This window comes from Corvus moneduloides, chromosome 20 (genome assembly GCF_009650955.1).
Source record: "Corvus moneduloides isolate bCorMon1 chromosome 20, bCorMon1.pri, whole genome shotgun sequence".
In the NCBI taxonomy this organism is placed as follows: domain Eukaryota; kingdom Metazoa; phylum Chordata; class Aves; order Passeriformes; family Corvidae; genus Corvus; species Corvus moneduloides.
This window is the reverse complement of record NC_045495.1, coordinates 2875007-2888348: the sequence shown is the minus strand read 5'-3', so window position 1 is coordinate 2888348 and position 13342 is coordinate 2875007. Positions and strand designations below refer to the sequence as shown.

Genomic DNA, 13342 nt, shown 5'->3' with positions numbered 1-13342 from the left:
GTGGTCTGCAAATGAGGAAAATTCAAGTGTTTTCTATCATGTTGAGGCCTAATTCAAGGTCAGTCACTGTTGGCAGCAATCCTCTCTCTGCAATTCAAACCCTCACAGGGAAGAATTCCTTCCCAACACCCATTCTAAACCTCTCTCTTCCTTTTCTAACATATGTATTTTTTCTAACATTTGTGCATAAGCTTTTAACTTTTAAAACATTCATAAAATGACCAAGAATATTAAACCAAAGGTATTTATAGTGCCTGCAAGAGTTTTGTATTTGTGGGTACAAATTCTAATGCCTGAGCAGATGGTAGCACCTGCAGGGTTACAGATGTTTGTATCCCTCTGTGCAAAACCCAAGTCCTGTTGTGTTTCCAAAGATTGATTGCTGAGAGTTTACTTCCAAAACCCATTGTAACAGCCACAGTAAATATAAATAGTAGACAGGAAAGGCCACATTTTGGGAAGGTTATCCAAGAAGATGTGTGTGAAGGTTACTACAAAGAAAGACCAGTTCATTTTCTCTGTGTTTTGCTCTCGTTTTTTGTGTTAAAGCTGCAAACTACACTGTTAAAGTGTGAGTGTATTGAAGTAATTTGCTTTACAGGATGTGTTAAAAGGTTTTGCTGCATATAGATCTTCTTTCATGTGGTGTTAAAATGTTTCTTTCAGTTCCTCAAAATTCAGTGTGGTTGTTGTTGAAGACTTCTCCACCAGGCTTTGGCTCTGATCACTATTCCTTACTCCATTTCATTTTCCACTTTCACTAGGTTCATTAAGTATCTCGAGATGAGGATTTAAAAGATGGGTTGGAGGTCACATCATCCTCACCAATTTGTAATTATGTCCCTATTATCTCTAAAATCAAGACTGATCTTATTAAGTAAGGAGATTTCCCTCCCACTCCCTTGGGCATGCTAACCTGATTAACACAAGGTCATTCTCCAATTCTTTAAGTTGCTTGAACTACTTGTTTTTTGCAGTATCCTAACAAATAAGTTGCTTTCCACTCCCTGCCCATCCTGTCACATCCCTACACTTTGCTGGGTCTGTTGGCCTCATATTTTGAAGATCAACAGAGCAATCGATTAATGAGTGGCCCTTCAGGTGAGCCTTCACATGGATCCTGAATCCTGGGACAGAATTTCTCTGCTTTGTCCTGGCTGCATTCCAAGGCAGTTTTATTCTCTGTGTTATTTTCCTTTATTCCCTTACTACCAACAGCAAAGCATCCAGGTGCTCCTCAGCCTGGCAGAGTTCAGATATTAAATTTCAATTGTTTCATATCCCTGCTCTTAATCTTTTTTTAGGGCTTGGTTTGTTCTGTTAGAGAACTGTTGAAAAACTACTGCCTTGGGCCTTTTAGTCTCTACTTTCTGTGCTGCTTCCTGCATTGTGGATAAACCTGCATGGAAATCACTCCTAAGCTCAGCACTGTGTCCAATTCTCCAGCACACAATTTAAACACAGACTCCAGTAGGCCTGAACAAAAGGTCACACTTCAAAGCCTGGAATTCCTGTCCAAGGGACGAACAGCAGCACCAAGCATGTTCTTTGATATTTACTGGGTAATCGAATGCTTCTCCTCTCTTCAGGAAGCTCTCCAATAAATTCAGCTTAGAAAGTGTCAACAAAACTATTGTCTGCCACTGGGCTGTAAATCTCCTTGACATCCAAGTCATACTCAGTACTTTTGCAGTGGGAACTCGTACATCTTGATGTGGTGAGCAATCAGCTGGAAGCAACTTATTAAGAAAAATTTTGAGACTGGTTTTGCCTTTTGTGTTGCAAACTGTTGCTTTAAACTGTAGGCGTCTGTCTGAACATGAAGTGTCCTGGGGTGAAGCACTGGCAATTTACCTGTCTCTGCATGAAATTGGTAATTATTGATCAGCACATGCAATAGAAACAGTTCTGTGCTGGTTTAGAAGTCGTGTAGGTGTTGAACGCATTTACAGTAATTATGTATTTACAGCTAAAGTCAGAAAGAAAAAAGAGACAGGACCCTGCTCACAAAATGTCATGCCCTCCTCTCTTTTGTTTGAAAAATAAAGCAAATATTCTCCTAAACCCTGCGCCCCAGCACAGGTACAGTTCCTGTCTTTGTGTAACGCATATATTGTGTATTTGCAACATCCCAGTGGAGTCTCTGTGCTATCTCTGTTTCTGATTTCAGTTAATCAGTACCAGGTCTTTTTGGAAACAGCAGGAGGGAATTTTTCAGGAATCCACATAGCCTTTTGTGACTCCTTGTACTCTGAAAGGCTCTGCACCACTGGAGGCTGCTGCGCTTGGAGGTGCAGTGATGCAGCTTCCAGCAGGCTCTCCCCACACATGGGAGCAGTGCTTTGTAATCAGCATCAGGATACAGCTCATTCTTCCCTAATCCTCAAACAATTCACTCCAGGGATTCGTGCTAATGATCCTATATTCTAAATTATGTGCAATAATAATAATAATATTAATAAATACATCCTGCACAACATAAAGTGGAGTTTTCAACTAAAATGGCCTTCTCTCAATGCCAATTTGGGTGTTGCCTGGTTGCCTGAACCCCAATCTCCTTCCAGTCTTACAGATATCTGTAATTTGCGGGCAAAATTACACAGAGCCTAATCCTGCAAGGTGCTGGGAGAGCTCAGTTATTTATGGAGAAAACTGTGTGTTCATCACTGACTTGATTTGCTGCTTTTATTGTATGAGAAAGTTTTGTAGAGAAGGATGAGAAAGGTTGTCTGTTACATTTTCGATGGATTTGGGCAGCTCAGAATGCTGGATGTTCCCAGGTGCCTGACACACCTCATTCTACAGGAAATTGCAAGTCAGACTCTTGGTCTTCTGTATTGGTAAATTTTAGACAAATTTCAAGTACAAAGGTGGCATCTCCTGAGATCAAAGATCTCATTTTTAAAGACTTGTTGTGCCCTTGTTGTTCCAGTGCTAAATGTGGGAGGAGGAGCTGTCTGTGCATGGGGGAGTGTGAGACACTCACTGCTTTTTATCGAATTGTTGCTTGATTTACAGTTTTGCCATGTAATCCATGTTTTATACCAGATTATTCAGCTACTGAGCCTGCTGGGCTCTGACATTTGTCATTATATTAAAAGCTTGTTCAAAGGCAGCAAATAAAACACTTTTTCTTTCACTAAGTGAAATTCAGACAGACAAATCCAGCTGTTGCCTGTAAAAATAGCTACAGATGTCCTCAACAGGAAAAAGGTTTTCATGCGTTGTTATAGCAACAGAAATTCAGGAGAACTTTAAGATTAGGTATTGGCTATTTTTTCAAAATTCCCATTAAAAATACCCATCACAAATAATTTGCTTTTTAAAGAACCACTCTGATTTAATAGGAAGAAATTCCGCAATATAAAATGAATTCCAACTTGCAGGTTATATCTACCACTTTTAGATTACATGAAACATGATCTGTTTTTAATAAGTGGTCCAGTATCAGCTTGAAATATACTTCATGTTACCTGTGTGGCATTTTTTAGATGTCTTGATGTGGGACATCTGTTAATTCTACTCTCACTAATTGTTAACACGCACACACAAAATTGTGTAATCACGTTTTTCACAGAAATAGTTGTGTTGTGGCTGAAAGTCTGGAAATACAATGAGGGATTTATGCAGATATTTGGCTTTTCGAGTCTGGTATTCTGACTTGAAAGCATAAATATTTCTCCTCTGATTAATGGACTTTTTTTAGCAAGTGTCAAATCAGCTCATTTTTTGCTTTGCAGCTGCTTTTGCCTTGAGTCCAATTTGTATTCTGGGTGTTCCTTTCCCTAAGTTTAGGGATTGACATATGTGGCAGCAAGACTAATATTTCATTAGAAATCTTATCATTCTGAGTGCTGCTAATTTGTAGCACAGTTTGGTTGTGGTTTAGACCTCTGTGTTTGGAAGTTGCTCTTGTTACCTGTCCTAATTTCATAATAACAATCTAAACAATATTTGAATAGAAATCAACATCCCAAAGAGTGGAACTAACCTGGGAGGCAAATCATTATTCTTTTCATGCCTTTAGTGCTTCACTTCTCTTGCCCTTCTTTCCTCTCCTTTTGACTGACAATTTCAATATTGAAATTGTAACTTCCTCGGGTCATGAAGCATTTTCTGCAGGGCTCAGTAGCCACCACTTGCAATTCCAATGGAATGCAAGAAAAGACAGCCCAGATCCCGGATCTTCCAACACATATCTGTGTATTCCTGGACTTCTAGGGGGGACTAGGGCTTTCCATCACCACCATCCCTTGCTCCTGCTTTGCCTTTATTGCTCCTTTACCCTGTTCAGCATTTGGAAAGTGCTGTTGCACTTGGTGTGCTCCTCATTATTGTGGAGGTGACAGGGATGGTGTCCTCAGAAGTGCTGAGTGACAAAGATGACATCATTTGGATTCTTGTCACTGCCACCTGCCAAACTCACGGACAGAGCTGCAGAAGGGCTGCAAGGGGCACATGCAGAAGTAAAGAGGGCGAGGAGGCAGCACAAGAACCAAGTGCTGCTCTGTTATGCTCATACACAGCCCAATTTCTTTGTGGTGACCTTATTTACAGAGCTACCTCAGGAATTTGTGAGAATGGTAACAAAAATATATGGCAAACTCCTACAGAGAATTCCAATTAAATATCCAAGTGCTGTGCCATTTGAAAGGTTTTTGCTCTTGTGTCCAAACTAACAATTATCAACTACCTAATACCTGGAAAATGAATGTTTGAGACCTAACTGGAGACTATTAAGCACATTTTAGTGCCTCTTCAGTGTCACATTGCAGCAGCAAGTTTGTGTATTTACACTGCTTTCTTTTTTTCATTCGGATTTGTTTCCTTAAGAGACTTAATCTTGGAAATTTTTTATGACTAATGAAGGTAATGGTACTCCTTAGGTCATCACCTGAGAGAGCTTAGGTCAGCCTTGTACACTGTAGGAACATTAAATTGAATCATCTGAGCAAAAATAGATCATCAGAGAGCAGCAGATGAATCCATTACCAGGAAATCTGCTGCTCTTTCCAGTCTGGACAGGAGAGTAACAATCTCAGCTGAGGGCATATTACAAAGCTGGGAGAGGAGAGAGACGAGGCCATGGGAGAGAAAGGAACACCAGCAACTGATGTGAGAAGAACTGGATATATCCCTTTTTAAATAAACGTCTGTAGAGGAAGATGATGCATCAGTTCTCCTGATAAAACCAAACCTCATGAACCTCTGAGATCATCTGCCATAAGAACCAATTTATGGCAAATATCCATGTGGTCCTGGTTTTCTGACAGTTCTGTGGTGCTGTAGCTGTGCAATGTTTGATTTTATGTAGAAAAGGAAGCTGAAAATGAAGTATGAGAATCCAGGGTTGTGGTAATACCACGTTGTCTTTGTGGATTGTGAGAGCTCCTACTCTTGTGTCTGGATACCTTCATGAATCAGCAAAAGACTCTTCCAAGAACAGAAACTGCTTCTAGTTCTTCCATTTGAGATATCTGTGTGTTTGTGGTTATCTATGATCAGGGTCATAAAGTAATCCTGGGTGAGTTAGGAAAGTGTTCCGTATGCCTCTGAGTCCAGAGAAGAACTGGCTTTGCAATCAGGCTCCTCTCAGGTAATAGCTTTTTATCTCTGCAGTTTGATTCCCTTTCTGTGTCATGAGGACATAAAGATGAAGGTAAGAACCTTTTGGAAATCAGTAAAAACTTGTATTTACTTCTTGCCTTGCATCCTTGTGTAATTACCTTTTAAAGCCTTTAGCTTAAAATAATAGAATTAATTCATTTTTATACATACAGCAAGTGGTTAAAAATAACAACCAGTTTTCAAATTAGTATTGACCATACAGTTAAATAAACAGTTGAGTTCTAGGCCTGTTGAACTGTTAGAAAACAAACAGTTAATGAAAATGGGGTGCATAAAGGAAGGGGATATAAAAAACACACAGTTACTTGACTACTTAGCCTTATAAATAGCACAGAAATCATGTTACACGGAGTTGCATACGAAATAAAGCAAAAATATGCAAATGCTTGCCTTGAAAAGACCCAAGCATGAAAATAGCTTTCCTTTTCTTCTGTTCCCTCCTATCCAGAATGGTTTTTCTCCAGAATGTTTACTCTCTTCTACGTTGTTCATCAAGGCTTTCATGAACAGCATGGATTTTTCTATTTGGATCTGGTTCACATGAGGATAGTCCATCAGAGACATCCTGCCTGGCATGTAATTAAAACAGTGTCCTACCTGAGAAAGGATTCAATCCTAGCTGAAGGCTGGGCCTGATTCTGTGGAATCACTCTGCACCTTGGGAAGGATGTTGCCAGATCCAGTTCAGTGTCATATTCTCAATCAATGGCCTTGTGTTGCTTTTCTCATTCCATGCCTTTATTAGAAATTAATAGTCCAGTTTACAAATACTGGTAAATATTCCCTTTAAAACAAAATCAGTAAAGAAGCATTAAAATCTACTTCCAGTTAAATATTGAATGCAGTTGCAGTTAATGCTGTCATGTTCATTCAGTGGGACCTTGCCCAGTGCTTAGTAAACAAATCTAAACAAATGGGTGTGCGAGCTTTCAGGGTGAAGCTCTCCTGGATTGCCTGCCAGGCTTTCCATTACTCATAATCAAGGTATTTTTTTTTTTAATAAGTTGACCTGTTTAATGATAAAAATGCCTTTGAGTATAATTAAATTGAATTCTGTGTTTAAAGTGACCCTCTGATTCATGGGCATTTGCAGCAGAAAGAGCAAAAATAAAATTAAATCCTTATTGAAAGGTGCAGTAATTAAGTCTCTCAGTTCTGGTTCTCAGCAGCTGGGATGAGAGCAGGGGATCAGCAAAGGGTGTTGCCTGTAATGCACCCAAAGATCTGCCTGTGTGGGAGATGCTACCCTAAAACAATGATTTAAAATATTTTTTTTAATAGGGCAGAGAAGTCTTAGAAGAATTGAAATCATTACAGAATGATTCTTTACAAAGAGATGTAGAAGAGCTGATTCTTCAGTCCTGTAGCATTTTACAGCCATAAATGAGCAGCCCTGACTGAGAACAACCCCAAAATGTTACAGCCAGTGCAGATGCCTCGTGGATTTTGCTTTGACTGAGGGTTGGCTTCTCTTCCCTTGGGAGTTCAGTGGAAATGTGAGACTCTGGGCCTCAGAAAAAGATGCCTTTTCCCAGGCAGTCAATATATTATTGGGGGCCTGTTTTGAATTATTAAGCAGCTAATCGGATTCCAAAGGCATGTCTTTCTATTGCTTTGGATTAAAGGCCTGATTACAATTCCTAATTAGTCACCTCGATTCCCATTGATTTCCCAGAGTTAGGCCACACCACTCTCTTTGTGATCCAGCTCCACATTCCGTAGGCAGAAGACACCAGAATGTAGGGCAGGTGCTGGAGGGGGAGTGCACCACACTGCGCAATGTGACTGCAGGTTACGTTATGAGGTTAATTAATTAAGGACTATGCTCTGGAGATCCGGTGTCTCTTGAATTACCCTCCTTGCTTTAAGGAAAAGAGCTAAGGGAAATTTCACATGTTTTTAATAGAATAGAAAAACCATAGAAAATAGGGCTGAAAAGCAGCTCAGGAGGTCATTGAGTCCATGTTTCTACCTCAAGGTAGAACTCACTAAATCTAAACCCATCCTGGGAGCTCCTTTTCTGACCTCACCTCAAATCCTGGCAGTGGAGATCCCACAACGTCCTTTTGCAAGGCTATTCCAGGTCTTGGTGATGGGAGTTACAGGTGGAAAGTTTTCCTAGTGAGTTACAGGTGGAAAGTTTTTCCTAGTCTGAATCCCTCCTGTTAATTTTGTCAATCATGTTTATTCCTTCCTCATTAGCACAGGAAACAATATCAAATCTTCCTCGGTCTCATTGTTCCATGGGAATTCTGGTGTTTTCCTCGGCCATCATCATTTATTCATGGGCAACATTTTCTAAACTTTAGGTCCTTCTCACTGCTCTCTGATTTGCATTCATAAAGTTAAAATCTTTATTGCAGCTGAAGTAATTTAGTTGGAGAACAAAATATCAGAAAATAGACATTATCCTTGAATCCTGTAGGATGCATGGAATGGCTGCAGCTTGAGGAGTGAGGAAGCACAGCCTGTGCAAGGCCTCTCCTCTCCAGCACACGTGGGACAATCCGTGATCCTTGGGCTGGAAGTCACTGGAGGGGCTCTGCTGGCGTCACTGGCGTCGGAACGAGACCAGGGGCCCAGGAGTGAACTGGGGCGTGCAGGCACTCTTCAGCCATCTGTTGTTTTTTATTGCAGCCTCCAAAGCCTTCATACATTCATCTTACACGTTTCTTTTCAAATCTGAATGTGGTTTGTTTTTTTTTTTTTTGTTCCCCCAAAGGGAAATGAAATTGTAACCAGAAAAAAGATGGGAGTGGCTGGAAGAACACACCTTGCACTGGAGTTGTCTGGCTGTGAGGATTGTGGTGCATGTCTGGGTCTTGTTCTGCCACTTTCTCTCTGTCCCTTTGGTAAACTCTTCACCAGGTATTGCTGGGTGTGCTCCTTGCGATTTCCATCTTGGATCTCTTAGAAATTGTTCGTCGAATGTTGGGATTTTTGTGCCAAAAAAGCAAATGGATGATTCTTTTAAATCTCTTCTGCGTTTGGCAAGCTGAGAACCTTGGTATCTTTTGGTGAGTGTCTTATGCTTCACCTGGGTCTTTACCAGATGAATTTCTTATAGAAGAATTATTAGAATTTGAATTTACTGGCCATTACGAGGAAAAAATCCTAAGTTATTACCTATTCCACTGTATGATGATGCACTATATCAAGTTGAGTCTAGCAGAACTCTTAAATAAATTCCACTATCCATTTTGAAAATTGTGTGTAGTTTTGCATTAAATTATATTAACTGCTGAGTGTTGCTGTGATATGTGTACTGCTCCTTTTAAAAGGGTAAAAATCATATCATATCAGGAATGGCGTGGAGTCATATTTAAAATTTGTGTGGCAATGATAAAATGGACTTAAAAGCAAGGTAAAATAATAACTTAGAGTTGGCATATTGTGTATGAACAACCTGTAAATATTGTGCTAATGTTGTGAAGGGGCGGGCAATGATTGAATTTAAGGACATACTCTGAAGTTAATTATGAATTTTTGCCTGAGACTCAGCGCTGTGTCTGTCTGCAGCCTGGAGTAATTTCTACTGGAAGACTCAATCCCAACCATGCAGTGCCATGGACTTACTCTAACAGCATTTTTCTGTCTCAAATTTATGTAAATCCAAGTGTCTCCCTGACTACTCCCACTTACTAAGGGTTTCATCAGGAAACAACCTCGTATTAAATACATGGAGTGAGAAATCTGGGGGTTTACTTTCCTTTTTTTTTTTTTAATTGGTTGCTGCTTTTGATTTTTAAGAATGTGGTATTTCAACAGGCATTTTATTCCAATAGGGAGACTTCGAAGGAAATAGATATAGACTGATTATTGGAACAACCTGGAGTACAGCCAGGGGTTTTACTCCACTAATTTCCCCTATTTCCTGACCATTTCACATCCCATGCCTTTTTCTGCACCATCACTTCACAACAATCCCTTTTGGAGGGAAGAGGTCTGGCTGGAAGGATGTGCAAGGAAAATGTTGGGAGGTCTCTGTTAATTGTCATCCTTGGGTAACACAAGGCAGAGCTGATTTGAATTGTGTGGGCAAGGGCTGGGATGTGGGAGGGTGAAAAGATCCATAGAAAAGACAGAGAGGAGAAATGTCCAATTCCTGTTGCCATCTTGCTCCTTTATCAAAGGTAGATCCAGGATGCAGAATTCTTTGCAATCCTGACTAAATGTTATTCACTGTTTCTTGCTCTTATCAGTCTTCTGCACTATTTTCCTTCAATATAGTCCAGAGTGGCTGAAATGGAAGAGAAATCCATTCTAACTTGGAAGTAAAATATATCAGTGTGTCAATCTCCCTCATGAATGGGATGCCTGAGACATTCTCATGATAAGAAAGAGGTCTTTAATTACTGTAGCAGCAAGTAGGCAAATTAATCTCAATCATTCCATTAATTTTTTCCTTTCTTTCTATTTCTTTCTTTCTCTCTTGGTGAGGTTTTGCAGATATGAGAACCTGAGCAGTTACTCAGATGTGTCTTATTGTACTTTATTGTTCTTTTCCCTGCAAATTTTTCATGTCCTCTGTTCTTTTCTCTGCTAATTTTTCTTGTTCCCTGCATCAGAGAAGAGCTTTGATCAGTGAGGTGTTAAAATCAGTAATATTCACTTTTGTTTTCGACCGAGATCACATTAAACTGAACACATGTACTTGAAGGGCCACATATATTCCTTTTTTAGCCTAAATGAAACTTGCTATCAAAATGGACATTTTCTTTCTTACAAGATTAGATCTGTGTTTAAGAAATGGCTATAAATGCTAATTATTTCTTTTCAGCTTTTCCAGTTTCCTTGCTAGGAAGATTGGGGCAATACGTTTTGCAGGAGGAAGAATCCTAAAGGAATATCCCTTTCTTCCTTTAAGCCATTTCTGCAGGAAAGTACCAGAGATACAAAGTTCTCCATCAAACATGGAAACCTCTTTCCCTCATGCCCAGGAATATGATTGATCCCTGTGAAGATTAATGACATTCTCACGGTTCTTTTAAAAAAGGGAAGATGTGAGAAATACAACCATAAATAAATAAATAAATAACGTGGTCCCTTAAAGGCTACATGAGACCTTAAAAAAAACCAGGTAATTTACCCTTCTGTGCTGTCTAAATGAAGCTCACCTTTCCCTAATGTGATGGTGACTCAGAGCTGAAGGCTCAGGAGGAACTGTGCAATTGTTCTTGACAAGTTCTTCTAAATATCAAGAAGAATCCAATATCCCTGGAAACAGGGAGCCTGGGAAGTTTCCCTAATTGGATTTCTCAGCCTTCCTGCCACAGGCTGTCCCTGTGGGTGAGAGAGCTTGGTCTGTCTGGGCTCTCAGTGGCAGAGTGAGGTCAATTCCACTCTGCTGGGCATCAGTTTTTATTTTCTTTGGTGGTTTCTTATGTCTCTATTTTATTTTCCTGAGCATTTTCCTTTGCTGCCATCTCAGCCAGGTGAAAATAAATCAGTGCTCAGGCTCCAGCCTTGCTGAGCTTTATTTGGGAATGAAGTGATTGTCTCCCTGTCTTTGGTACTTCTAAAAATCTACAAATCAAATGAATGATTTCAGCAAAAATGTGGGATGGCTGATGATGACATAACCAGCCCTGATCAAAGAAACCGTATTAAATATTAGAAAACACCAAGTTTTGATAAAAGTGAGCATTTTGCCATCAGTCCATTATTGTTTTTTAACATCTCTAAGTCAAGAAGTGCTGTGGAATCGTGAACTGAAACAGGACAGAAACAGATGAGAATTCACTGAACAAAATACAGAAATATTTTATGAGGCAGTGGTAACTTTGTAAATACCTTGTCATTCCCCAGCACCTTCTGCCCAAGGATTAAAGCATAGTTTTCAGATATTAATAAATTAAATTTCATGGTATTCTTCCAAAGTTTTAAGGCAATAAACCTCTTTGACTCCTAGATGGATGGATGTGCAGGGATTAAATGATTTGCTGGCAGAGGTGTCATTTGTCAGCCCCAGAACTGGGAGCAGTGCTCAGGCTCCTATCACGTTACATCTTCCAATTTACCACTGCTGGGTTATTATAACTCAAATCTTGCTTTAGCAGTAACTTCTCCTGTGTTATCTCAGAGCTCAGCTGGTGTTCCTAATCTTTAGTTTTATCTTGCTATATTATTTTCAATCTAACCCGTTGCAGTTGTGTCTCTTGTGTCGCTTCCATGCCTCATTAAAAAGCTCACTCAGGCGGGTGCACCACCTGTATTTTGATTTGAAAACTCTCTGCCCTTGAGGAATCTTGATGCTGCCTGACTGTACGTGTGATAGATCCAATTGTGTGCTATTAGCAGTGTTTTACAGATAAACCCAGCAAAAATAATTCATTGTCATTTCCAGTGTGGATTTGGAATACTGATTTTATTTTTTACGTTTGGTGCTTTGTTGACCAATAAAAATTCTTGCACTTTCATGGCTCTTCTCTAAACTCTTTCACAGAAATCTCTGCTCCAACTAAGAAAACCTACTTGTATTTGATCTTTCCTTGATTGCCTCCTCCTGAATTTGTTCTTTTATGTGTATATAATTATTATTCTAATTTACTGCTGCCCTTAATCCAGAGCTGTGCCTTGCAGAGGCCCATTTGTTTCTTTATTTTTTTAATCATTGTTAGAAGATTTTATCTACCAATACCATTACCATAGTGTGTTTTGGAGACAGAATTGATCGAATTTATTTTCAAAACATTACTTAGCCCAGAGTTCTAATAATTTCTGGGTTAGCTACGTGGGTTTGTGTGACCTTTGATGTTCTACCTGCTCTAGGAATCTTCCTTCTTCCTTTTCCCAAGGAATCTGTGGTGATTGCTTATATTTAAATACATATATGTGTGTATATATATATAAAATGTATTTCAGCTGCAGATGTTGAGTATTTTCCTTCAAGGCAGTGTCTCAGTATGGTGCTAAAGAATGATGAAAGAAGGATGATGGAGACTGAGGATGAGATATCAAGGCAGACAGTTCTAATTTATATCCCACCACAAGTGTAGAAAATCAAGGTAATATTCACATTATTCTGGTTAAATTTTAGCCTCAATTTCTGTGTAGAGTCCTGCTGTTCTTTCCAGCATGGTTCATTTCTTGCTGTTTGTTCAAAACAGTTGTGTAATATTGCTATCCATGGTTAGCAATTTGCTGCTTTTCATCCAAGGTAGCTTGGATGTCAGTGCTGGTAGAAGTAATAATTTATTTTTAGATTCTAAATCCTTTGGGAATGCACAAAGCACTGTAGACATAGAAGATAATAATTTGTCTCCAAAGTTTCCTTATTTTTTATTGATGTTTTGATTTTGTATTCTCTCTGTCTGGTATCCCTGCATATCCTGCATATCCTTACATATCCCTGAATATGTATTACCGGGGTAATTGATAGTGTGGCTCCTGAGGAACTCTCTTAACTGCTGATTAGAGCTGTGACACTGCTCCATTGGAAGCAGCTTTGAGCCTCCTCATCACGGGGGTGAGTCAGTCCTCACCAGTGCATTATTTACAATCCGGGTTCAGGCAGCTTCAAACAAGTCCTCCTTGTGTTTGAGGAAGATTTCTTCTGATCTCAGTAAATTTCTGCCACATCCTGAATCAACTTCCAGATAATGTCACCTGTTTACATTTGTTTATCTTCCACAGAGATAAACCCTTAAGTTTTGCACATGATTCCATGTTCTCTGTGGGTTTGGCTCTGCACAGGATGGACCCAAGGCCTGGC

The 13342-nt window shown here is 39.6% G+C and overlaps 1 protein-coding gene across 2 annotated transcripts in view; it reads left to right on the top strand.

Annotated features, from left to right (window-relative positions):
• Positions 1 to 13342, top strand: part of PPM1E (protein phosphatase, Mg2+/Mn2+ dependent 1E) — a 60731-nt gene that overhangs the window by 24354 nt on the left and 23035 nt on the right. The window contains exon 1 of one of the 2 annotated variants that reach the window (XM_032129600.1): positions 8542 to 8645. The exons of the other annotated variant lie outside the window; for it this stretch is intronic. Within the exon in view, the coding sequence (XP_031985491.1) occupies positions 8557 to 8645 (89 nt within the window). The 5' untranslated portion in view covers positions 8542 to 8556. Of the gene's footprint in view, positions 1 to 8541; positions 8646 to 13342 lie in introns of those variants that run through there. 2 annotated transcript variants of the gene reach the window in all.